Raw genomic sequence first — 27,712 nt, forward strand, 5'->3', positions numbered from 1 at the left:
CAAAGCCCTTCACATCCGCTCCTGCTTTCTCTCCTATCTCCGCCAGCTCCCGCTCCCTCCCCCGCGGGAGGGGGGTGGGGTGGAGAGGCGGGGGAAACACTACAAAGCCCAGCTCCAACTACAGCCTTTGGAAACCGGACTGAGAAAAATACAGTAGAAGAGTTACAGTTACAGAGAGGCTTCTGGTAACTTTCTCTCCAACAGGCATAAATTTAAACACACACACAAAGAAACAGATGTTCCTCAAAGGGCAGTCTGGGGGTAAAAAACATTTCCAACTCTCTCCCCTGGTCCCAAGTTACAAAAGTAAATCCTTGTCCAGAGTTCACAAAGATACTGAGACCCTTGAAAGAGCGCAGGGATGAAGGGTGAAGAGAAGAAAAAAAGGATAGTGGAGAGAACAGTATAGGAAACACAGGTGAAGTACAAAAACTAGTTTACTGCAATCATATAAATGACCCATTGTTAGGAAGGATAAACCCCTTATTGGAAATAACCACTCCAATCATTTATTTTGTAAGTGCTAGGAGACTGCCTTGAAATGGGATTGTCTCTGTGCAAAGGAGGCTCCTGTCATGCTCTCTGCTATCCATATTCTTCCTGGCACAGAGCCCAGCCTTGCATTTGCTGTGTTTTATTTGCAGAAATGTTACCTTGCCAGTTTTAGTGAAATCCTCTTAGATATATAAATTACGTCAATAAGGATTCACTCATATGTACATCTCGAATACCTCTCATTTCAGAGGTTACTTAATAGGAAGATCTTGTTAATATGATTTAGATTTTAATGTACAAAGCAGTGAAGATAAAATTGGGGTTCAGAAGTGACAATGCCATTTACTATAGTTCTTACCAAGACTAACTTTATTACTCACATTTCCCAAGGTTTTCCTTCTCTAGTTTTTTGATCTGCAGTCACTTGTGTGCAGATTTTTCTTATATGCATATATTCCTAAATTGAATCATGTTGCTTAGCTGAGCATCTAAGCAGATTCTTACATCAGATTTCCAGGCCAGATTTGATTAGAAGGCCTAAAGCCTAGGGAAATAGCTGGATGGGAATTTAAGCCAAAGATGGGAAAGAGCCTCTATTATTTTCCATTCATTTCCCAACAGAAGTAGGTGTCTACACTGCTCATAGGGAAGGAAAAGATGGATATATTTTAGTCAGAGGCTGCCAGTTACTGTCTCCAAGACAAGCTGCTGCCGTTGGTTTCCACAGGATTGGTGTCAAAGACTTGTTCAAGAGGCCAGACTCCAGTGGAGAGTTAGCAAGTCAGCAATCTTCCACACACACCCTCCACAGGGGTTATTGTGGTAACAAGAAGAAATGTGCAGTTGGCCAGTCTCAATATCCTATTCGCTACTGACCATATATTAAACAGAATTCAAGAAAAGTCAAGAAAAACACTCTCCCCTTCTTCCTTTCAAATGTATAAAACAGCTGTCAGTCCACCTGTGAAACAGTCTCTACTTTAAAACTGTTGTTTAGAGTTCCAGAAGAGAGGCTTGCCTATTCCTTCAAAGTACCTGAAAAGCCAAAGCTTCTAAGATAAACAGAGAAAGGCGTTTTGCACTGCTAAGCATGCAATACATTATTTTCCAAAGCTCACTACAATCCCATAGTTTATCAGTCACACATTTTTAAAAGTTGAACCTCATCTTCCACAACCGTTAACAACTTCCCTGAATTTACAAATAATCATTCATGCAAAGTTAAACATTTCTCTAACAGAATTTTTTTAACTTTTTCTAAAAGGCAAGGAAGGATTACATTCATGCAAAACAAAACAAACAACCCCACGTTAATTAAGTTCTTTTTTTCTTCTAAAATTCAAAAACTCTTTCCTATTGTGCTTGCTAAATCCGGAAGAGCTTGTAGCTTTGACAGCTTGAACCACACCATCCCCTTCAGAGCCGCAGAGAACTTCAGATCTTCTCTGTCCCGCCCCCTCTGGCTACTGAGAACCATTGTACACCCAAGCTTGGATATGATTGGGTAAAGCTTTTGTCAATCTCCCCTATGGTCCCATTGATTAGAGGATCGAATCGTCAATTATTCTCCCGGTCCAGACATTTCTTTTCGGGTTAGGTTGACTGCTGAGGCCAGACGTCTTTTTACAGAACAGAGCACGTACAGGATTTTTTTCCCCCCTTTCTGGAACCGAGCAAGCGCTAGGAGGAAAAAAAAAAAATCTGTCAAGCTCAGCAATTTTTTCAAATCTCGGGGAGAAAAAAAAAGGAAACCCGGTCCTTGATGTACATAACAAGAAAAGAAAAAAAGCCATCCACAAAGCTACATCTTTAAAACAAAACCATCACAATAGACATTTACCCAGCAATCACTCCAATGCATATGCAAGCTAGAGAAATTTTAAAGTCTTAGCCATTAAACAAAATCATTCTACCATTATTGTTTATAAAACGCGTACCGTATAAACGCAAAATAGAAAGTTTAAAGCTGAACCACGTACCATTGCAATGTAAAAAGAGTACGTGAGAAACTGAGAAACTTTAAAATGTTCAGACGAATTGCTTCATTAGTTGTCCCCCTTTTTTTGCATTAAAAAAGACATCTAAATAAACTTGGAACCGTTGAAAACCCGGAAGAGATTTTTTTTAAGCTGTTGGCCAATTGCAGGCTTCTTGGAGAATTTTTTTTTTTTTTTTAACTCCAAATCAGGAGGCTTTTGCAATTGCAATACGCGCTCTCTGCCTCTCTCACTGTCTCTCTCTCCTCTTTTGAAAGCGATCCAACCCCGGCTGGCTGGTTCTCAGATTCTCTCTGGTTTTGCCTTGTGTGCTTTGGATTGTACGAGACTTTGCAGAAGTTGCAATCGATTCGCAGTCCCTCTCTCCTCTCCCTACCCCCTTGTTTATTTCCGCAATCGCTGCAATTTGCATAGTAACCACGCACGAGGCGGCGGTGGGGGCTGGGAGGGGGCAGGGAAAAGGCCTTGCCCCCTTCTCCCCTCCTCCTGTCTCTCTCCCCGCCAGTCTCCTCCTCCCCCACGGCGTGTGGCCAATAGGAGCCCCGGCATTCAGCGCAAGCTCCGGTCGGGACACCGTTCGGAAGAAAGCCCCTGTGTTACTAGGCCCGGCTCTCTGGATGGTGTTTTGGCGCAGTAGGAGTTCCCCCGCTTGAGGACCTCGCAGCCGGTACTAGGGAGATGTGACGATATAGTACCTTTGCCTGCGGTTGTGCGGGTTTCGCACGTTTTAATCAAGTCTGCACACCTGCTTTCTCGGTTTCTTTTTCTGTAGTCTCTCGTGAGTTATTAGGCTAGTTCAGGATGGTTAGTGAGAGATTTAACCTTTATTTGCACTGGTGTAGACCAAGAGCTAAAGATCCTCTTTGGTTCATTAAATCAAGAGAGTGCAAAATGGCACAGAGAACTCACAATGAAATAAAGCTTCTACTCCAGATTCAGAAAGAAAAAGGCATTGGCTCTGCCCTGCAGATGGCTGAACATAAAACTGTTAGGTGGGCTCCCTCAAGAATAAAGCTGTTCCTTTAAAGCAAGAGATGCAGTGAAATTCTAACTTAATTGCAAGGGTCTAATTTGTCAATATCCTTAAAAAAAAAAAAAAAAAAGCTTGGGTTCCACAAAGTTTAATACAGCCCTCCACCTCCCATCCCCAAAAAGAAGAGCTGAAAGACATTCCACATATATAGGGGAGAGGCGTTAAAACACAGTTATTGGATTATTAAGTCCTCCATCTCACTGATTCATCTTATATCATTAAACCAGACTCTTTAAGATCATGTAATCAGGTTATTTCAATGTCAGTCTTTTATGTGTTTGTTTCAAGCAATAAACAAGCCATTGGTTCAATGGTGGTGTGTGTATGGGGTAGGGTGTCCCTTTAAGTGGAAAGCTTCACAACTGGCCTATTATTTTGTTTTTGTTTTTTTTAATGTGTTTGCTTTGCATCAGTTAAGTAGCTTAATACATTTTTACTGAATAACTGAGTTACAGAAAAATGTGTGCTTAGCTCACTTGATAAAATTTATCCAAGAAGAAGTCAAGAGGAATAGGAAGCAACCTGGCAGTTGTCTGATTTTCTTAACTGTCCTTGGTGAAGTTACCTAATTAATTAATAACAGGACCTTGCACAGTTAAATTAGAGGTTAGAGAAACTTCCTATTTTATTTTGGACCACATTTTTGGCTTTAGACTTAAACACTTTACAACTAGCTAACTAATGAAGCATTGCTGGGAGGTAAAGTACCGTGGCTGCCCTTGGTATTACACAGGATTTGCTGTTCTGGTCCGACTCTGATAGATTCAAATATTGTCTAGCTCTGGAAAGTCTGTGGCATTTAATCCACTGAGCATTTCCACTTGGCATACCACTTTCACCTTAGAAACACACTTGATGAGATATAGTGGCTTAAGTAAAAAGAAAAAAAATAATTTTTTAAGTAATCAAAAAATTTCTAGGCCTCGTTTGGCTGGTGCTACGCTATGTGATCTTGAGACGGTTACATAACACCTATAAAATAGGACATGGACTTATTGTGAGAATGGAGGTCTGTTTTATCAAGAGCTAAGAGCCTTTGAAATGCACAAGAGGTATCAACTTGTATTGCATTGCTCGGTAGATGCTGTGGCCTGAATAATTACTAATTTTAAGCAAACCAGGCCTTGTCAGTAGGTGGTAACAGTGAGTTTTGTGTATAATGTCTGTACTTCATTAACTTGGTCTAATGTTAGCACTGGTTAGCACCAGTTCCAAAGTAATCTTTTATATCTTCGTCTAGTCAACAACAACACAGTATAGGCTTTGGAATCCAACTTAGGTGTTAATGTTGGTCCTACTATGTGTGGTGGTGGTGGTGGTTCAGTCACTAAGTCATGTCTGACTCTGACCCCATGAACTGCAGCCCACCAAGCTCCTCTGTCCATGGGATTTCTCAGGCAAGAATGCTGAAGTGGGTTGCCATTTTCTCTTCTAGGGGATCTTCCTGACCCAGGGATTGAACCTGCGTCTCCTGAATTGCAGGCAGTCTCCAGCAATGCAAGTGGATTCTTTACCACTGAGCCACCAAGTAAGTGCCTACTATGTGACTCCAGGCAAATTATTTAACCTTGGTAAGCTTTAGATCCCTCCTTTGAAAAATGGTACATATTCAGATACCATATGTAAATTACTACAATATGTGTGGCCAATAAAGGTAGCTATAATAATACTATTACTGTTTAATATTTATAATGTTCTAGGTGAGCTTTCCGGGTGGCTCAGTGGTAAAGAGTCTGCCTGCCAATGCAGGAGATGCAGGAGACACAAGTTCAATCCCTGGGACAGGAAGATGTCCTGGAGGAGGAAATGGAAACCTACTCCAGTATTTTTGCCTGGGAAATCCCATGGACAGAGGAGCCTGATGGGCTACAGTTCATAGGGTTGCAAAGAGTCAAACATGACTGAGTGACTGAGCATGCGCTGTGCACACATGCATACACCCGTATTCTGGGTACACTGAATGTGTTAAGAGCTAAGGAAACAGAGAATAAGATATTATCCCTGCCTCCAAGAAGCTTTCAGTCCAATGGCAGAGACAAGACATAAAGGTAAATAACAATATAGTAAGTGCCATCTCTAACTTAGATATACATAAAGGGCAGTAGGAATACAGATGACTGATCTTGCTTGGGTGTACAGATAAAAAGAAAAAAAAAGTGACATTAGTGTTGGGCTAAAAGTATGCATTTGTCAGGTGAACAATTGAGAGGCAGAGTACTCCTGTCTAGGAGAGCACGGTGCTATCAGCGTATGCAATGGGCCAGAGAATCGGGTGGGGTTCGATTGTGGCTCATTGCACTAGCTAGTAACTAGAGATGTAGTTGGTAAAGCAGACAGAGGCAAGATGGTGGAGAGCCTTATGAGTTTTGCTTGAGGGACTGGAGAGGCCTCAAAGGTGTTTAACCAAAAGATAGGCAAGGTAAGATGTGCAAGGTAGAAAGATCACGGTAGCAGTGGAGGCAAAGAGACCAGTTAGAACAAGGCGAGAGAAGATGAAGTCTTGAACTATAGCACAGAAGAAATGAATGAGCAAGAGAACAAAGGAGGGAAGAGTAGAGAGTAGGAGAGAGGTGTGGAAGCAAGCGAGAGACACATCATTCACATTCATTTCAGGGACTTTGATCAATAGGGACAACGTAAGAGTGCAGTGTTTCCACATTCTTCCCAAAGTCCAAATATCTACATGACATTTAAGATCTGTTAGTGAAAGAAGCTCTTCTTACCTCCCCCACCTCGCAAATTGCTACTTCTATATCCTTAAACCTACAATATTAAATAGTTTAAAAATAATAACAGCAACCATAACAGTAGCTCACATAGATTGACTGTTTACTCTCTATTAGCTCTTTCCACTCCCTGAGTTTGTGTTCTAGTAACTTCAGCCCCATTGAAAAACAGCTGTACCTTAAATAGGGTGGTTGAGTTGTCAACCCATTTGAGAGCCTCACGTTTCCACATAGGCTGGCTTTATGCCTTGAAAATAGTAGGCTCTTCCAGGAATTTTGCTTTGTTGACCCAAATAAAAACCTAATCCTCTTGCAGGGCATTGATATGGAGACTAGAACATCAGAGTCTTGCAGAATAGAAAGATAATTCAGAATCACTATATTTTTCTAATAATAACTTTAAATGTCTGTACTAAATTGAATGTTGAACACAAAGGTATAATTCACATTTTCTTGATTTGCTTGGGTAAATCCTAGATCATCCAAAGAACTTTTTAGGGTAAGTAATGAACACTGGCATTTAGAGGTCTAACATGGCAATATAAAGGATAATACATAACACGGCAATATAAAGGATAAATACTAGAAGCAAATTTAAATCTAGAATTTGAAGAGGCTTCCAAATAAGCAAGTTGTGGCAGTCTACTATCCCCACCTAAATCTGTTCTCTACTTTTGGGTACATAGATGAACAATTAGAGTCTATATTTTCCAGCCTCCAGTTCCGATAGGGATGACACATGATTAAGTTCTTCTCAGTAGGATGGAAGCAGGATAGCTGAGTGCAAGTTCCATGTTACTTGCTTAAAAGAAACTTGTTGTAAATTTTTGGCCTCTCTAAGGGCTTCCATGAGGCCATGTCAGAGACCAGACTTCAATGACAAAGAGCAGGACTGCACCCTCAGAGACAAGAGAGCGGCAAGATGGAAGGACCTTGGTCCCTAAGTGATCTCAGGGAGCAAAGTTGCTCCTGTAGCCTAGATCGAATTTAAACTTCTGGTTCCGAGGTCTCTGATATAGCAGCCTAGCATTTACTACAACTAATAATCAAGATTACAAAATAATCTCATGAGATCTTTGGATAATTTTCTCTATAAAGATGTTATGGTTTTCCCCCAACTTGGTACAGATTACATTTGCTTTTATTATCAGCCTCCTTTTCCAGACTCTCCTCTTGCCTCAATTCTGTGACCTGCTCATCCCAACACACTAAATAACTCATCTCTTCTCATCATTTTCTGAACATAGCATACATGTTCATTCCTCTCTTCCTTTGTGTGATTTTTTTCTGTCTAGAAATCCCTTAAAAAATGAGTTCCACTCATTTTTTCAAGAACCGAATACTACTTCCTAACTCCGCTGGCAGAATCCATCTGTCCCTCCAGCATGATCTCTAGTGTCTTATACTCATTTTTAGGACAGCTCTCTCTTCACATTGTATATAAATTTGTATGAAAGTGTTAGTCACTCAGTCATATCTGACTCTTTGCACTCCAAGGACTGTAGCTCGCCAGATTCATCTAACCATGGAATTCTCCAGGCAACAGTATTGGAGTGGGTAGCCATTCCCTTCTCTGGGGAATCTTCCAGACCCAGGGATTGAACCCCGGTCTCCCAAATTGCAGGCAGATTGTTTACTGTCTGAGCCACCAGGGAAGACCCATCAGTTTGTATATCAATTATTTATTTGTCCATTTGTCTGCTAGACCATGAGCTCCTTGGAAGCGCGATGACTTCATTCCTTCCTGGATTCCTATAAGCAAAGGGCCATAGTAGATCCTCAATGAATGTTGGGCAAATTCACATGTGAATGAATAGATGAACAAATGGTGGGCATTCCAACCTTTCAGTCTGATAAAACACAAGGCCAGGAGTATGGCTGTTGCAAGACATGGCATTATCACTGGATGGAAATTTTAAGTAATAAAATAGTAGGACGTTGAGTTTGCTTTTCACAGACCTTCCACACACATTCTCACCTTTACCTTTCCTTCTAGGTGGGTCAGCCATTGTCATTCTAACCGCACAATTGAGGAAACTAAGGCTCAGGAAACCACAGTGGTCACTCAAGGTCATTCACTTGGTGAGTGGTTGATAACAGTCCAATTCATTTAGCATTCCTCTCCAAAGCTCTAGCTATGATTTCTGACTTAGGAAGAAGTTCAGGCTTCAATTTTTTTTAAGTACTAGAGGGCTCTAATCATAATCAAAGGCAAACACATGGATCCATTGTTAAAAAAATAGAAAAGCTTTATTGAGATATAATTGATATACAAAGAACTGCACGTATTTAATGTATACAGTTTGATGAGCTTGGCCATATACCAACACCCATGATCAATCACCACAATCAAGGTAATAGATATATCCGACACCTCCCAGAGCTTCCTTGTGCCCCTCCACTTTTGTTTGTGGTATGAACATTTACCTTGAGGTCTAACCTCTTAAATCGTGAAGGGCACAGTACAGTATTGTTAACTATATGCACTGTATTCTACAGATCTCTAGAACTTATTCATCTAGCATAGCTGAAACTTAACACCCACTGAATAACAGCTCTTTGTTTCCTCCACCCTAGACCCATCCTTCTTATTCCCAGTGGCTCAGTGGTACAGAGTCTCCCTGCCAAGGCAGGAGACACAAGTTCAATCCCTGGGTTGGGAAGATCCCCTGGAGGGGGAAAATGGCAACCCACTCCAGTATTCTTGCCTAGGAAATCCTATGGACAGAGGAGCCTGGCGGGCTACAGCCTATGGGGTTGCAAAAGAGTTGGACATGACTGAGCAGTTGGGCACACCTGCAATTGAGCAGCATAGATACACACCGTGATAAACTGCAGAAATTCCTCAATACCAAAGATGGTGTCGCACAACTGAGCTGCTGGGCTAACCAGAGAGAGGAAATCTGTGTCATAACTAAAGTGAAGGTAGCAAAGTACCCAATTCACAGAAGGAAAGGGGAAGGGGAACTCAGAAGTCCCCGGCCACCACGTTTTACAGATGATAAAACTGAAACTAGCCGAGTGAAGCTCATGGTCTTACAGCTGGTAAAGAATTAATCCTCAGTTCAGTGCCAGTTTCATTACATCATGCAAAGGATATTTTGCAGGAATGGGAAAGGAGTGAATAACTATCTCTGATATCAAAGTTGAAAAGAGGCCTGGGAAAGTGAAGAAATACTGCTCTTGAATCTGAGAGGAGAAAGAAAACGGTTAATTATCTAAATCGAATGGACGACTATAAAATCCAGGCGGGTACCTAAAAGATTTACCTAAACGTGTTCAGACAGTTCAGTGATAATTTTCAGGAAAAATAAATGAGGGTGGGGTGAGAGCAGCTGTTTAGAACTGCAAATTCGTGTGAAGAGCTGTGAATGGATCTGGCTTTCTAGTCTCTGCTCGTTGTGGCCTTAGACAGTTCAACCTCTCCCTCTGGCTTCCTTCTCTGAAAAATGTTTAAGTATCATCAGCCCTGCTTACATATTGAAGTTTTGTGAGGATTCAATGAAATCATGAGTGTGAAACTGTACAAAAATTTAGGTTTCTGTTCTATGAAGGCCTGTCCCACCAACAGTGGTTTATCATACAGCACAGAATAAAGAACATGGATATGTAGTTGGTCATATTTATTCTGACTCTATTCAGAAATGTTTTTGAGTAGGGATGTGTATGTGTGTATCTCTCTTTATCTCTGTCTGTATAACTGTATGTAGACACACACACAATATATCTCCAAAGTGAGCGAAAGTCATTCAGTCATGTCTGACTCTTTGTGACCCCATGGACTGTAGCCCACCAGGCTCTTCTGTCCATGGAATTCTTCCAGGCAAGAATACTGGAGTGGGTTGTCATTTCCTTCTCCAGAGGATCTTCCCCACTCAGGGGTCGAACCCAGGTATCCTGCATTGTAGGCAGTTTCTTTACCATCTAAGTCTCCAGGGAAGCCCATATATATATATGGGGGGAGAGAGAGAGAGAGAAAGAAACTGTTAACATAGAAATAAGGTAAAGTCAAGGCCGAAGTTAGTATCCAGGATACATACAGTGAGACTCTACGTACTTATCTAGGGTTGAGTTGCAATTTCGACTTTGAGTTTCCTTATCAGTTTAAAAAAGAAAAGGTAAAAACGTATGAAATATGTAATATTCATATCATTATAAAATGCAAATTCAAGAAAAGTTATTCAAAAGCAACACAGACATTCTGAGGTCTGCAAGATTTTAACACATAAGCTCTCACCACCAGCATCACCACCGCTGCCATACATGTACACAAACCAGTATTGTAAAGAGGACAAGCTTCACTATGAGACACAGAACCATATACTCAATCCCTGGGTAAGACTCCAGCCAGCATAAGGACAGAGGGAGTGTGTTGCTTCTAAAACTCCTGAACTATTAGCTAGAGTGCCCTGGGCTGGTGGAACTAGTGCTCTGGATACTGCTAAATTAGGATGTACCTGGTCTGACATCAGTGTCTATAGGTCCAAAACATCAGCGACAAAGGAGAAACCAATTGAGGTTGGCCCCTTTAGCCTGGGGTTTTTCTTTTCATCTTCTTTTTTAAACTCAGTTTGTAGGATCTTAGTACCCAGACCAGGAATCAAACCCACATCCCCTGCAATGGACCACCAGGGAAGTCCTGACCCTAGGGTTTTTTACACTCACTCTTAAGATAACATCCCATTCCCCCCAAGATAGTATGGATAGGAAGGAAATAGGAACTGGACAACCCAGTTGGCATGGATACTGAGTTCACACTCTCCCATCCATCCTCTATCCCTTCAGAGCTCTCCAGCCTCCCTTGACCTTTCTTTCTCTTTCATTAAGTGACTTAAAACATGTATACCTGTGGTGGATTCATGTTGATGTATGGCAAAACCAAGACAATATTGTAAAGTTAAAAAAAAACACACACAAAACTGGAATCAGCAAAGGGAACTCCAGCAAAGAAATGTATAGATTTGGGATTGTTGTTATTGTGTTGGATACACTAGCAATAATAAGTAGGTGACTTGCTTCAAAGTGCAGTTAATAGGCTAAGAATCAGAATTATGAGTTAACCATAAATATCACAGGAAAAAAAAAATGCCTGTGTGTGTCAAGGGTAGGGAGATAGGGTACAATCTGACACTGTACTGGTAGATCCATTAGGAAAATGGTAATCTTTTTAAAAAATTAATTGTGGTAAAATACATAACATTTACCATTTTATCCATTTTATAATGTATGGTTCAGTAGCATTAAGTATATTCACATTGTTGTGCAACCCTTATCATTATCCATCTCTTTTTTCATCATTCCAAACTGAAACTCTGTATCCATTGAATAGTAACTCCCTGTTCCCTTCACCCCACAGTCCCTAACAAGCACTGTTTTACTTTCTGCCTCTATGAACTTGACTACTTTAGGAATCTTATCTAAGAATAATGATTCTGTTTTTGCACTTTTGTGAGTGGCTTCTCTCACTTAGCATAATGTCTTCAAAATTCATGCATGGTCCTGCATGTATAAGATTTTCCTTCCTGTTTCAGGCTGAATAATATTCCACTATAAGTATGTACCATATTTTGTTTATCTATTCATCCATCGATGGAAACTTGGATTGTTTCCACCTTTTGGGTTTTGTGAATAATGCTGCTAAAAACATGGTGTATAAATTTCTGTTTGAGTCCCTGCTTTCCATGCTTTTGGGTATATACTTAGAATTGTTGAATCATATAGTAATTCTATTTTTAATTTTTTGAGGAGGAAATGGGAATTTTAGTTTGTCTTTGGGGGAAAATTGAACAAATTATTTAATGACAGTTCATTTACAGAGTTGTTTTCATGAGCATCACGAATCTTGGATTCTATTCTCACTTCTCCTATTAGCTATGTAATCTTTAAAGTCTCTTGAATTTTCAGGACCACTCTCAGTTTGCCCATTTGAAAAAGATGTTTTTAAGTTAGTTGATATCTAAGGTCCTTTGAAATTCTAAAAGTCTCTAATTCTGCATATTCTCTTTGGTATATGAGTTCATCCATTCCATTCTTCATTTATTTTGGAAATGCTTTTTGAATGTCAGAGCAGTTTTTTTTTCTCTCTCTCTCTCTTAAAGATAAACAGGACTTATCCAAGGGGAATGGGAATGGGGAGAAGGAAGGCTGGGGTAATAGTTGAAAAAAGAAATAAAATGGACTGTGAACTAGTGGAAAGGCAGGTACCAAGAGAAGGCTGAAGGGGTAAATATGGGTCAGAACACTCTAGGCTGAGTGACCAACTTTTAAGATTTTGCACTTTATCCTGACATTAATGGGGAGCTATTGAAGAGCTTAAGGTAGTAACAAGATCAGTCTTTGTTTTAAAAAACTTACACTAACCAACAACAATATAGAGAACGGACTGTAGGTGTTCAAAACAAGTTGCCTATTCTTTCTCTGCTTTGCTGTGTTTTTCTTTAACGGTGGGAAAAGTAGTCAAGATGTCCCAGAACCTAACTTGGAACAAAAGACATTTAGATCAAACTTATTTCATCTTGGAAAACAATACTGTACTAAACTTCTCCTTACACTGAAAAGTATTTGTCCACCGTTTCCCCTGAACCATGAAAACTACTCATCATGTAGTGTCTTCAGGTCATTAGCTTGCCAATTAATATGGTAGAACTATGACATTAAAGAAATTTTTAAAGATGTTCTGATCAGAATTATTATCCTTTTATCTACAATGTTAAAAAAATTAAATATCACCATATTAATATCACTCATATTTCATGAGAAAACTTTAGAAAACTCATATATAATTAAGTGGAGTTTTTCCTTAATTGGGATGCAAATAGTCTACTTCTGGCTTTATATAATATTCTTTATATAAATAATGTAGTATTCTAAAATCATAAAAATACACAGTGATGCTGTTTTCCTTTTTTTATATACCTCATTTTCTTCACTCTGAAAGTTATGTGTTATGCTGCATCAGCAGATTGTATATCTATGAAGACAACAAATGATCCCTGAAGGCCATTATTTTTAATGGGTGAAGAAAAGGAGTTCTTAGATCTTAGTTCTATTTTAGATCACACAAATGCAAAACAAATTGTTTGGAAAAATACTCTGAGTTTTAATATGCAAGAATAATGCCTTGGTTTACTGCAGGTATTAAGATTCATTCAATCACTCATGCCTTGTTTAGTAAAGTAATGCTGGAAAGAATGGCATTTGCCTTCAATAAATTTTGGCAGTTTGGCATAATTTTTACTTTGTGTTAAAGAAAACCAAAATGAGAGCAAGGAGAACCAATTATAAAGAGTGCTTTAGTCTGGCGAGGATGCTTGAAATGGCCAGCTTGTAGCAAGCAGGGCCAGGCCAAGAGCCGGGAAATTAAAGTTTGTATGGTACATGGTATGCTTTTGGTATATTGAAAAAAGAAGTGCTTCAAGAAAGAAGCCAAAGAATGGTAAGTGTTTCTGGTTTTAACATTTTTCCTATTAGTTTGCTAGCCCGCCCAAGAGCTATAAAGTTAACAATAAATCAAATATATTTTAATTTGTCACGAGATAACAGATAGAAACAAAATTTTCCGAATTGATTTTCTGCCAAAGTATTTCTACTAAGCCTATCCACTCCCTAAATTTACACTTACTGTCAAAAATTAAGAACTATCAAATAAATTCAAGCCTGGGAAACATTTACTGGATGCTGCGGTAGCCTGGCACTCCGTTATATTCTATGGACTCGGGACAAGTAAGTGATGATCTGGTCTTCAAAGAGGCAAGTGACTCTTGGCAAGGCTGGGTTACTTTATTTGCCAGAAGGCCAGAGCAGAATACCTTCTCCAGGTCATTCAAAACATATGACACATGACATTGTACCAAATAGCAAGGTACATCCTACCTCACTGCTCTCCTTCCAAACCTAATCCTTATGTTAGTAGGACTAACTTTTCAAAGTCTCTATTTGAATATCAGATTGCAGTAAACCCTACATTCTTATGTAGAACCATAGTATTTGAGTAAGACCTGAAAACATGATATGCATGACACTTGCTTCAAAGTGTATTAAAACATAACAATTCGTGTTCAGTTTAGTTTCTATACAGTTGAATTTTATATATTACAGATAGTTGAAAGACTCATTGCAAGGTCAGTATCAGTACTTGTTAAAATACTATTTGAATTTGGGGGGAGGGTATAGTGTGACCAGGAAAAGAGTTTTTCTTAGTGGATAACAGTGACACAGACACCTGTTTATTCCCCAGCTAAGTGTTAATTGGAAAGGCTTATAAAAACTCATTCTCCTCGTTTTTCTTTTGTAAATTTGAATGTGAATAATGACTCAAATATATAATTTTACAAGTGTCTGTATTGCTGTGATATTGTTACTTGATCATTCCAGTTGTCTCAATTTGCTCATGTCCTTTGCTTTAATTTTTCTAAAAAAATGTATTACATAGCATTACTTACTATGTGTCTTAATGGATATGCTAGGTGCAATAGTAATAGACTTTCATGAACTGTAGATAAAATAGTTAGAATTAACTTTAACATCAAAAACAAAAACAGACAACTAAAAAAAACTTTATATTCTCACAGTTCATGATATGAAAGTTTAACATAACAATCTAAATTGAAAATTTAAAAGCACTTCACTGATAGAGCAACCCCACAATCCCATTATGAGAAAATCTGAAGTTTTTCACTATCAGAAATAGTTACTTTGAAAATAAAAACATGATCAATTAAGAAAACACCATAATTAATGCAAATAGTATTCAGATATTTATTTTCATCAAAGGAGATGCCTGTTGACTTTAATTCTAAAACAACAACACATTAAGAATTTTACTAATTTTTCCTATAACATATAAGAGAGCTTGATTTGTGATTTTTCCCCTTAAAAAAAAAAAACAAAAACAACTTTGATACCACAAAAGTTTTAAAAACTAACTTTCCTGCCTGAATAGGGTCTCTGTAAATGGCGAATCAAGGTTGTACAGAAGAGTATTAATCACAAAAAGTATTAATTAAGATAAACTTTAGGGATGCATTTCCCAAGTTTACAGCCCTGCCTAATAGCTAACAAAGACTTATTTGTTAGTTTTCATACATCCATGTCCATGTGTGAACCAATACATTTTGGTCTATCACTTTTATAGTTATAAATCAGACTCATGCCCAACTCAGAGGCCCTGCAGTCCGGGTCTTTAAGAAAAAAGGACAGTGGAGGTGTTGCTGTCTGGAAGAGTGTGGGCTTCCTCTGGGTTGCTAGGCCGCCTTTCTGTGGACCTAGATGTATAACCTACTTTCATTTGTCTCTAATGACTGAATTAAAACACTCATTTATCTCCAAGTCATTATAATGTAGAAACTGTGCACTGTCTACACATCATGGGCTGTGAAACAGCAGCCGGAACACATGACAGACTCAGTATGTTTGAAATGTTGGAGCAAATGGGGTGGTTGGTTTTGAATTCATTTGCACTCATTTTTACTACTTGAGACACGCTCATTAAAAAGCTGTATTTCAACTATGTTATATGCTCCCATTTAACTGAGCTGGATTTTCTCAGCACTGCTGCCTCTGACTTTTTAATTTGCTTTGAACAGGAGTATTCTTCCAAGTCGTGGACAATTCAGGCAGACTTTATCAGGTAAAGCCAAGTCTTCTGCTTTGCCTCTGCCTTCCACCCTGCTCCCGGGACCTACAAGTTGGGATTGCAGCTCAAGATGGGAACTGCAGATCCCAAACCGGAGGGCTGAATCACGCTCACTTTCTTCAGGGCAGCTGCTCACAGGCATTCTGCTCTGCACTTAAACCCTTTAAAGCTGCAAACAAACTTTGGGAAAGTTACATCACCGTAAACAAAAGCACGGTTGCTTAAGTTATTATTATGCAACATTGTGTCATTACATATAGACACCGCAATTATTTTCCGAATCTGGCAAATAGGACCTGCTTTGCTGCTTCGGGGAGAAGTAAAAATCCGGGATAAATAGGTCCATGCCACCTTCAGGAATGGAAAAGGTTTCCCACCCTCTGGAGAGATACTCAGGTTTTATCCTGCAAAGTGCGACGCCAAACCGTCTCTCCTGTCTTTCGAACCCCACATTTTAAATGTAAATGATTGGTCTGGGGTGATCCATATGCTCGGAAGAGCAATACAATCACGAGCACGTGAAATTCTGGATGTGCTTTTCAAAAACGCGCAGGCATCAATACACATCTGGTAACTAGTTTATTAATTAGCCTTCCCACCCGCCTTCCCCCTCCGCAAAAGTCTGGGTAACCACTGGGCTGTGTCTGCAGCCCAGGTGAGCTCTACAGATCCGGTCGGAGATTGCCCCCACCCCCACCCTGCCGCTTTGCAACCATTGCAAGGCTGGGTGTCTAAGCAGAAGACAAATCAAACATGTTCCGGACACGTTTTATTAAAAATTTGAAACCAGATAAAAAGGATCAGTTTGTCAAAAGAAAAAACAAAAAAGGTAACTAGTTGTCGTTAGAAAAGAGAGTGAGGACAAATGACCCGCGCAAGTGCATATGACCATTTTTCTCCCTAGGCTGTCTCAGAGCAGAGGATGAGGGCGAGGGAGGGAGGGATGGAAGGAAGAAAGGATTTCGAGCATCATTTCCCAGTCTGCAAAGGTCTGGCCTCCCCTATGCTCAAGAAGCGGTGGTAGCCATTTTCATTTTTTTCCCCCTAAACGTAAAAGGAAAATAAAACAGAAAAGGTATATCTCCTTTCCTGCACTAACGGCTCTGCTCGTCTTTCTAAAGGAATAAAAAAAAAAAATGGATTTTAACAATCTCAGGTACAAAACCTAATCCGCATGCATCCAGTGAGGCTTCAACTCGATTCGATTTGGCGACCCGCACTGAAGGAGACGTGATCTTGAAAAATCAATCTGTGCTCGCGCCCCCAAGCCGTCGCCGCCGCCGCCGCCGCCGCGGCCGCCGCAGTGGCCACAAAATTAGCGGCTCCGAGGACGTTTTTGCCGCAGTGCACGTCCGCCGTAACCGCCGAGCACTCGGGTGAATAATGCCAGTACAGTGTGCAGACGATCGGGCTGATTGATCACGCAAAATAATTCACGACTTCAGTCCGGCTCTCGGTCCTGCCACTTTAAATCACAAACGCGCGACCACACCGTTCTATAGGGGCCCACACATGCATGGTACACGTGTGTGCGTGTGTGTGCGCGCGCGTCTCTGCGCGCGCGGAGGGCCAAGTGAAATGATTCCAGATTGCATCACATATAGGAACCGGGGGAAAAAAGAGCCAAAGAGCCCCTCACCCCAACCACTACCCCCACCTTTTGCAGCGTGGACAAGTGGCTTGTAAGGGAGCTTGGAGCAAAATAAAGTCTGAACAAAACTAGACTGTGAGACTAGCACGTCGCAGAGTGAAAGTGAGTGACGTTAACACAGACTCGGTAAAGACTCACTTGCAGGCAAAACTAACATGCCCCCACCCTTTTATTTTTTTAATAAGGAAAAGAAAATCATAAATTGAGTTCAGATCTTAAATGCTGCTTTCAAAATGCACGCACATGTTGAAGACTCTGCGACTGTAATTTCTTGGGTAAACATCTGGTGAAGACATTCCAGGAACACATCTGAAAGGAAGAAAGGCGTAAGACAGCCCCTTCTTTATATATCGTGGGTCAAAAAGAGTTGTTAAAACTTTTTTTTTTTAAGTATGCTGTCAGTGAAAATACCTTTATGAACTCTTAGGATGAATTCGGGTTGGGAGAAGGATTGAACTCAGAGTGGAGTCCTGGTCTGTGAACTTGAGCAGGTCTCTTTTGCTATGGCCCTCTTTTCTCATCTGTAAAATCACAGAGGGTAAATGATATGCTTTCTAAGATCTTTTTATTCTGCACTAACATGATTTTAGCTAGGAGGGAATAATGATGGGGTACAGGGAAGAAGTTTTAATGTAGAGAGAAAAAGAGGTCACATTCTTCAGGTGGCATCTATTTAAACTGGTGGTGATGAAAGTGATGAGTCCAGTATGCCTGAGTTCTTAACAATAAAGATTGTGTCTATATTAAGAGCTGCTATTGTCCCAGTTCTGAAGTATAGATAGTATATAATGAATGCTCTTTGAAAATGACATTGTAGTCTTGTAATTATATTTTTTGGGGTAGAGACTATTTTCAAGGATCAGCCAATATAATTTTGGGATTGGAACAATTTTCAACATTCTTGTTTATAATCTGTGAAATGCATTAAATTACTTGGATAATTTAGAGAAAATAAGTTTTTAGTAGATCTAAGAGTTCTTCTGCGCCATATTGGCTGTCAAGATTGACTGAATTAAGGAGATTAATTACTCGTCTATTTTTTTGAAAAACAACGCCAAGCAGGGTCATAGGCAGAGACCACTCTTTGACATTCCTCTTGTCTGTGTCATGAGTGGTCAGGAGTGTGGGTGCTAGGGCCAGACCACTAACTAATTTTCACATGCATCAGCTGAGTAATCATAGCCAAATTGCTTAGTTTAGTTGCGCCTCAGTTTCCCACATTATAAAATGGGGATTATAATAGCAGCTAATTCATAGGGCTGTTGTCAGGATAAACGAGTTATCATATTAAAGTGCTGGGAACAGACCGTGGCACATGTAACCAACAGCTCAATAAATGTTAGAGGTTATTATTACTCCAGTGTAAATACAGGGAAAGCAAGGGCAGATATAATAGAGGGATCTTTGAACTGCTTCTGAATTTCAACTAAGGCCTCTAAGCACTTTATCAGGCTTTTATGATGTCAGCTTAAAGCAGGGAGCACAGCAGTCTTTATTAAGAATGAACCAAAACATTCTCTACCAAACTCCATTCCCATACATTCAATAGTGGTGAAGTTGGAGAATCCTCCACTTGACCAGGGCAATGCAAATGTGTAATATCGGGTCTGTATGTTGAGTGCATCCTTATTAATGAGTGTCCTGACTGTCCAGGTGGTAGGAAGCCAATACTTTCTTTGGGTAGAAGTTTGCAAGGAATCAGTTTCTGCCTGTTCTGTTGTGGTACTTTCTTTCCTACACAATTTGTTACCTCAGGCCTAGTCTCTGTCATTGAATTATGGGGTCAAAACAATTGCAAATCTCTGGCGTGCTCCCTTCGTGTCATTATTAGTTTACAGGGGAAAAGCAACATTCTGACTTTTTCCTCCTCTCTTAATGACCCCCTAGAGTGCAGACTTGAACCAGGCTTTAGGAAGGGTCACAGGCAAGGAATGCTTAAGGGAGCAATCCCGATAGGGTTTGCATTTTGGGATTGGAGGCGAGCTGTAGTTAAGCTTTATAGAGGAAGTGGAGATTAGCTGTTTCCAGAACAAGGTGGAAGCTGGCAGGCGTCGGTCACTGCATGTTGGAAAGTAAGGTCCCACTTCTTCCTTCCCGTGGCACCCGAAGCCCCAGGTGCACTAATCGTTCTACCAGGAGCCGGGAAGAGACCGCCCCATCCAGGGCTGGCAGACCTGCGGCGCCGAGGGTGAAGTCCAACTCCAAGTTGAGAGGGCTGCACGCGCCGGGTTCAGTTCGTTAGCCAGACGACGTCTTGCTGAAAGCGCAGGAAGAAAAGTTGTGTTCCGAGCGCTAGTTAGTGCGTGCTCGACTCCACTTTGTCAATCTGATTAACACAATCTCCTAAATAAATAAATCAATAGAAGAGGGTGTGCTGCCTTTCATAACACCTGTTTGCCTTCCTCCTTTTCGCCCGTGGGGACTCCCACTCTCTCCATCATGGACACACTCCCTCTAAAGAGGCTCTGTAAGGTGCCGAAAGGAAACCCAAGGTCCCTGTATATATATAAAGTATATAGGGACTTTAAAATTTTTCCGGAGGCAATGGGGGGAACCTTGGCGATTTTCATTCCTCCGCGCCTCCGCAGCAACTTGGCAACACAAGCCGCCGGCGCCTGGCCTCGCATAGTTTTCCGAGACCTCCACGGAGTCCCCGCGAGGACCTCACTGCTCACGGTCCCCAGTGGCCCGCGGACTTCCCCTGTTGCAGAGGTATTGGGGGAATTTGAGAATAAATCCCTTCAGCTCTACCCTCCGTCCTCACCGACCGGAAAGACAGGTCGAGGATCCCCCGCTCCAGGTCTTGGAAGGGGGCGGGGGCGAGGGCGGGCGGAGGGACGGAGCAGGAGTCGCAGGAGCTGATCAACAAGGTCACGACCGCCAGGCTGCTGACCGAGGCGCGCAGCGGCCGGCGCCGCCCTCTGACCCCGGGGCTGACCCCGCGCCGCTCGGGTCTCGGTCAACGGCCTGGCAGGTCCCTAGGAATAGGAGGGGGGCGACGCCGCAGAACCAACCCTTACTTTTGAGTGGAAGCTGAAACCCGCGGGGCTCCCTGGCGAGCGGTCTTGGAAGGAAGATCAGACGCCCAGCACAGCTGAACTTTTGAAGGGGCTCTCTGCTCTGCCACCCTCTTTCCTAGTGGCGACTTGTGAGAGACTTTTATCCCCTCCCCTCCGCGTCTCCATGCCTGGGGAACTTGGCCCAGACGGCCTAGTTCTCCATATTAATTGGTGATTCCACCAGCTCAGCATCGCTTCTCCCAGACAAATACCTTCTAGGGTATCTTGGAGAGAAGGAAACACGTTCAATGTCCCCCCCACCTCTTTTCGAGGGAGTATTATGTGAGTTTAAAATCTTCTAGGCGTTAAGAACCAAACCAAACAACAAAACCAAAAACAAAATACGCTGCCTTCACGTGAGTGGATGTGAAGTGAATCCAAGCCTTCCTAGGATTCTGAGCCAGCCTTTGCTCAGATAGTAAAGTCCCCAAATCCTTCAGGAAAACAGAGCCTCTTTCACGCACTTCTGGAGGGGGATTTCATAAGGCTGCAATATATTACCATGTTTAAAACGTTTCGCAGAAGCTAGGTTTCCTAAAAGCAACTTGCCAGCGATGCATGGAAAAGCAAATCCGCTTACCGAGCGGGGCCGCTGAAGAGGAAACGGGGAGGCAGGACCCTGACTCAATTAAAAACCGCAGTTTCCAACTTTTGAACCACAGCACCGATATTGTGGGGCTGGCGGGACTACCCCTGGAGCTGACAGGTTGCAGACCTCTGGGGCTCTTTTTCACTGCTTGCTGGAAGTCCCTGGCTGCTTGGAGGTAACCCTTCTTAACACTCAGAGTTAAGCGCCCCCCCCCCCCCCCCGCCCCGCCCCCGCGCCCTTTAGTGTTTTGTGCATTTGTGTTTGAACTCTGCATCAAGCCTTACTCCTTATCCACTTGGGGTGGATAAACTTTTGTTCTTCAGCTGGCAGTGTGTGCACCCAGGGTGGGAATGTAGGTGCCGGTTCAGGCAAAGATGTGTGTTTGTGCCAGAATGTTGTCTGACCCCCTGCCCCACTGGTAAGGAATGGGCTCTAATGTAGCCCTTATCTCCAGAAATTCTCCCTGGAGTTTTCTTTCTGAGAGAAAACACCACCTAAATTATTTAACAATCAAGGTTTGTGCATTTTGTATAATGAACTCAAGAGAAAAGTTGCAGTTTGCTAGATGTGTGATTTCTCTGGTCAAGGGTGCTTGCAAAGGTCTTAGAGCCCACAACTCTGAGGGTGAAATCACCAAGAGTATTTTGCCCAGAAAGTACAGCCTTCCAGCTTCATGAGAATAAGGTCTGCTTTCCGTAAACCTCAAATCATTCAAACAATAGCAAACCAAGTCTCAATTACCTGCCCCCTTCACAAACACAAATGCACCCCCAAGTATTTCTGGTTCTCTTGTGGTGACCAGGCTATTTGTAGCATCTTAAACTATCTCTTTGACTGGCAATTCCAACTTTTACAAAGTTTCTTGCTCTTTACCAGATAAGTTGTACTTGACCTGTGAGCCCTGACCATGCTTTCAACTCCTTTTAAAGGTTACATTTTAGTCTTAAGGGATAAAAATGTTGCTTTCACCCTGTATACAGGAGAATGTTGGACTGCAAAGTGGGCATGTCTGTAAGAAACTTGATCCCTTTGTCCATCACATGGACAGTTTCAACGTGCCAGTTCTTGTCTGCTAAGATGCCAGGGCAAGGTACTCCGGTCATCGGCACTCTGGCTCACCAGGTCCGGGCTCTTGCGCTGCGGATGCTGCGCACACCTGCCGATTTTACAGCAGTAAAATCTGCTCAGGTCACCCGAGAGCAGGAGGACCCCTTTTTCTGTTGGAGCAACTTCATTAAGTAAGTGCTAGACCTTCACAAAAGAGAACACATTTTGCTTAAGCTTGTTCTTTCTTAGGAAGCGCTTAGAGACCGGGCCCACCAATATTGCAGGTAAAGTCAAGGCCACCAGAAATGTGCACTGTATTAGAATGCTGACTTGGGACTCACTGAAGATCAGACTGTTACAATCAATCTCGTTTCTTTTTGTTCTCATTGCTTTATTTTTCCTTAGGTCTCTTTCCTTCTTACTGTTCCCTACCTCCTAAAGTTATGAGTTAATAAAAACGTTGCCCTATTTTTTTTTTTAAAATAAGTAAAGTTGACACTAAATTTGAAGAGTTAGCGTTGCAGCTAAACTCTCCTGGAGCCTAGCGATCGGTTCGCCTCATCTCTGTAATGCCAGCACTACTGTTCTTAAAATTTACTAAAATAATTCTTTCAAGACCTTTGAGAAAATGTAATAAATGCTAATTGGACAAAAATAACCGAATTCTCACTTATTTTACTTTCTCAGATCAAGGAAAAGGACTCCAAGCAAAATAATAAACTTTATGTTGTTTATTTTCAAGCGACTCTATTTTCAGTAGCTCTTTTTCTTCCTTAACTAACTCACGAACTTTGTTCGATTCCATGTCTACGTATCCCCAAGTGCTCCCACTAACCCACCCATCACTTCACACCCCGAGAGGCCACAGGAGTGGACACCGTCTTAAGGGGATCCTCCCTGTATTTGCTACCTGGCTAAAGTGCTCAATTTCAGAAGGTACAAGAAAATGTCTTCTTCAGAAACTATCAATGAAGGAAATCATTTACCTAATTAATTCAAGAGCCTCTATAGGAAGGACTTTGGGCCTGGAGATCCTCATACTAGTGAAAATCCCTTTAGTCCTTCCCCCTCTGCCCCGCGAGGGACCGCGTCAGCTGTCTGTTCAAGAGCGGCCCTGGCCAGCGGTTGCCCCTCCCGATGTGCCCCCCAGATGGCACAGCCGAGGCGCACAGACGCCGCCCGCCCAGACCACTATCCGATTCGCCACTATGCGACCCTGGCCACCCTCTACCCACCTCCCCACCCCCAGCGTGGGCCCCCTCCTCTCGTTTTCTCCTCCTTCTCACCCTCCCCAGTGATTTTTATGGGGGTAGGAGTCCCACTTCCTCAGCCGTCTCCCACCCGGGTGGACTGGAATTAAAATCCGGGAATTCAACTTTGCTGCGAAACCTCTGGTTCTTAAGGAGGGGCCGGAGGGAAGGAAGACCCCGCAGGGAACACGCGGCCCAAAAAGGCTCCCACCCCGCCCCACTGCCGTCCCGCGGGGAGGATGAAAGCAAGGTCCCGGGAGGGGCCGCTGGCTCCCCGAGGGGGCGAGGGCTTGGAGCGGAGGAGGCTGGGGCCAGGTGCCGAGTGCCGGGCCCGGGCTTCAGGGTTCCCGGGAACCCAGACCCTCTTCCCAGGCAGCGCGCTCCCGGCCCTGCAGGTGCACCCTCCGCCCCCTTTTAGGCCCCCTCCGTGGAAACCGCCTTCCGGCCCAAGTTCGGTCCCTGGAGGCTTTGAACGTGGCCTTTCAGAAGTTTTTAAAGCTGCCCCGCCCCGCCCAGCATTCACGGGTCACACTCTTCCCCCGATCCCTCCACCCCCGCTACAGCTGCAGCACCGGGGGTGGGGGAGGGGGGAAGGGGGAGGGCCGGCGCAGGCTCTAGGGTCGAAGCACCACCTCGGAGCGCCAAGCTCGGCCTAGAGCGCTTGGAGATCCGCTCCCTAGCCCGACCTCGGAGGAAGCGCGGACAGACTGCTCCCGCACCGCACCGGCCAGAGGGGGGAGGGGACGGGAGGGGAGGGGCGAGGCGGGGGAGAGGAAGAGAGACCGGGCGGGGGCGGAGGGCATGTCCACATTACCAGGGTTCCTGTGCCGGGCGCCAGCCAAGGGACTATTTAAAATGGCCTTGAGGGGAGGCCGCTGGTGACCGGTGTCCTCGCCCTTCAAGTTCCCCGAGCGAATCAGGGCGCCACCTACAGGCGAGTTCCAGATTGCAGTAGGGAGAAGGGGAGAAACTGCCGGTCATGAAAAGCGACCCAGGGGAAGAAGCAGGGCCCCGTTTTGTCCAGGGGGCCGTCTCTCTGCTCCTGAGTCTGAGTTCTAAGCTCCAGAATTATGGAACTGTTAGAAGAAGAGGGAGTCCCGAGGGCACTGAGAATGAACTTTTGGGGAGTGGGGAATTGGGGTAGTAAATACAGGAATTCGGGAATTCGTGGATCAAAGAAATCCCTCCTCCAGGCTAGTCCGAGGGAGTGCAGCTTGTTTCACTAAGAGTGGCCCCGTGACCTTGGACAGGTTACTTGCTCTTTCTGAGTCTTGATTTCGTCATCCTTTAAAAAGGGGAATAGTGATACCTGTCTGACAGGATCTTTTCTAGAGTTAAACGGCGTACTATGCGATGCCTTCTAGAGGGAGCTTTCAGCGATTTTTAATAAGAAAAAACTGTCTTTTACTCTAACAAATCTAACTTATAAGCCCTTGTCTACTGTTTTCTGTTTTTTGAAGATTAGGACCTTAGAAGAGGGTAGAGAGAGCCAGAGAGAGATGAGTGTCTGATTAGAAGGACCCGTTAGTAGAAGTTGTGATAACTACTCTCTCTAGCTAATCCCCTCCTCATAGACAAATAACAGCATTCTAATATGGATACCTTACTATTGCTATTTTGGGGCTTCCCAGGCGACCTAAAGAACCTGCCTGCCAATGGAGGAGACTAAAGAGAGACACAGGTTTGATCCCTGGGTTGGGAAGATCCCCTGGATGAGGGCATGGCAAACCACTCTATTATTTTTGTCTGGAGAATCCCATGGCCAGAGTAGCCTGGTGGGCTTCAATCTATAGGGTCACAAAGAGTCAGACACAGCTGAGCAGCACACACACACTATTACCTCATTTAATTTTTATCATCGTACACTGTTTATGTTATTCTCATTTTGAATATGAGGAAATAAAGACAAGAGGATACAAGGAATAGTTGGTACATTTTGTTTCTTCAAAGAAATTTTCCTATGTCAACAACTCAGATCTATATTTCAGAATCTACCTTTAACATGTTTATTAAGCACCTACTATGTGCATGTGATTCTCATAACACTTCCATGAAGTAGGACTTCAAGTTCACTCTTCATAGAAGAGGAAACCTTGGTTCAGGCAGATGGCAGTATGGGGGTGGGACAGTGGGAGAATAGAGGGTCACTTAAAATCCTTCAGAGAAGTGGTGGAGCCAAGTCATGAAGAGCTCAGCTCTTCTAATTATACATCCAGGTGCCCCTGTTGCACCATAACTTAGTATGGTTCCAACTAGCTTTGGGATGCTGCTACAAGTTATTGGGAAAGGTCACTTGGAGAAGTGGCACCTTGGTTTTTCCATGTTGCAGGTGTGGTAGAAGATGGTGTTAATAGCCTTTAGCAATGGTCGAGTATTACAACATTTCATAAGGAAATATTGATGGTGGAGGAAGGTGGCATGTGTGCCACAGGAGAAGCCAAACAATGAGTTGATCTAGTTACTCATTAACAAATATGAGTAACATATTTAATGACCAAACCAACCAAATCTCTTTATAGCATACTATCACACTGAAAATTTTTGTATAATGTAGCTATGGCAAAATCCTGGCATCTGACCTATAGTGATGGTCCTTTGTTGATTTGGTTACAAAAATTATTTACAATAAGTAATTTTGAATATTAAATATTTTTGCTGATATCTGCATCCATGAAATAGTAACAGTTCATGATGAAAGGATTGGATTACTTGGCAGGAAAATTATACTCCTTTCAGTGCTTTTGTTTTTCCAAATTGTGTAACAATTACTCACTAGCTCCCCTTCTTCTTATCTACCTAGGCACCAAATCAAACCATGTTGAAGGTGTGGTAGAATATGGTGCATCCTACCCCGAATACCCTTTTTTCACTTTTGAGAATAACTAAACATAGCAAACATTTATTGCCTGGAGAATCCCCACAGACAGAGGAGCCTGGTCAGCTAGAGCCCATAGGGTCACAAAGAGTCTGCCATGACTGAGATGACTTTGCACGCACGCAAATATAGCAAAAGGGAAGTTAAAGAGGCTTTGGGTTGGGATATTGGATGTAAATGTGTTCTATTTTTTTTTAAACTGGGTCCTGTCTTGGTGCTTCTGTTGCCAATGAAATGTCGACAGCTCCCAGACCTTAACTCCATTTCACTTCTATACAGATTCTGTACCCTGAGAGTATTTCTAAGAATGTAATAGATTTTCATTTTTAAAAACAGATGCCACAGGAGATTCATTAGCAGAAAAAAAACCCCACTGTGTAACTAACACCATAAAGTTATCAAAGTTAAAGTCAGATGGCTTTGGATGGTCAGCTTTTGGGGACCAGTTTGGTAATTAGGTAAGAGGGCTTTGTGAAGAAAAACCATTTGAAACCAGTACCTACTCATGGAATATATTTTGTGTGTTCCACCCTGTTCTGAGTGCTAGCAGAAATATGAAGAAATGCAGGAGTAATTCGTTTGAGATTTACATTCTAAACTTCAATGTAGAAACTTCTTGCTCTCTTTCACTCCCTAGGTCTATGTCTTAGTTCTATCATAATAAAGTGGTGGGGTTAATGTTCGGAGAACACAGACTCCACCTCATACATTAAGCTGACATGTTTCTCTTCTGAAATTACTATCTTCATCCTAGAATTTCAGTTACAAATTTCATCATCTTCAGGTATGGTTAGATAAAAGAGTGAATGCTGAATACTTTATACAAGTGGGAACTATAGCTTATGGCCTCATTTTATAATGAGATTTTATAATAGCATTGTACTTTGGAGACATTTGTTTTATTCTCTGATGTGTAATTGTGCTTCTGTGTCATGGAAACACATATTGGTTGGGGTGTGTTAGGCATGTATCTGAAGATCTTAGCTACTTCTTTTTGGTACCTTTCCCCAACAGCAACAGTGAGCAATCCAGGGCTCTTTTTAGTAATGAAAGGACAGAGTGGGGATCCAGTCTATATGTCACTTTGAAACTCATTCGTATTCTTCATATCACCTATGGTGAATCACAGCCTGACCTCCCTAAGTTGCAGTCTCAGAGCTTCTGAATGCGGGCTGCAGGCCCACAGGTGTGAGGGCTATTTGAGAAAGTGAACGGCTGCTCCTGTTCATGAAGATGAATTTTCAGCCAAAGCCATTGGTGAGGGTCAAATAAACCCATGTTATGTGTGACTGGCATCAGATGGACTAATCTGATGGGATAGTTGCTCAGAAAGCTGATTAAACTAGAAGCTTATGG

The 27,712-nt window shown here is 42.4% G+C and overlaps 1 protein-coding gene and 1 long non-coding RNA gene across 5 annotated transcripts in view; both read right to left on the minus strand.

Moving 5' to 3' along the window:
• NFIA (nuclear factor I A) overlaps window positions 1-2,724 on the minus strand; it is a 405,480-nt gene extending 402,756 nt beyond the window's left edge. The window contains exon 1 of the mRNA XM_025289454.3: window positions 2,475-2,724. Coding sequence (XP_025145239.1) covers window positions 2,475-2,477 — 3 coding nt within the window. The 5' untranslated portion in view covers window positions 2,478-2,724. The remainder of the gene's footprint in view (window positions 1-2,474) is intronic.
• A 13,917-nt stretch (window positions 2,725-16,641) lies between these two features.
• On the minus strand, window positions 16,642-24,481 carry LOC112585658. Of its 4 annotated transcripts, none has more exons than XR_006551876.1 (4): window positions 24,296-24,481; window positions 19,711-19,879; window positions 17,948-18,057; window positions 16,642-17,845 (listed from the first exon to the last, which is right to left on the minus strand). It is a non-coding gene; the product is annotated as an uncharacterized LOC112585658 (long non-coding RNA). The 4 variants fall into 4 exon arrangements; XR_003110163.2 differs by having other exon boundaries at window positions 19,711-19,793; window positions 24,296-24,478; XR_003110162.3 differs by lacking the exon at window positions 24,296-24,481 and adding an exon at window positions 20,557-24,272.
• Window positions 24,482-27,712: the final 3,231 nt, after the last annotated feature.

This window comes from Bubalus bubalis, chromosome 6 (genome assembly GCF_019923935.1).
Source record: "Bubalus bubalis isolate 160015118507 breed Murrah chromosome 6, NDDB_SH_1, whole genome shotgun sequence".
NCBI lineage: Eukaryota > Metazoa > Chordata > Mammalia > Artiodactyla > Bovidae > Bubalus > Bubalus bubalis.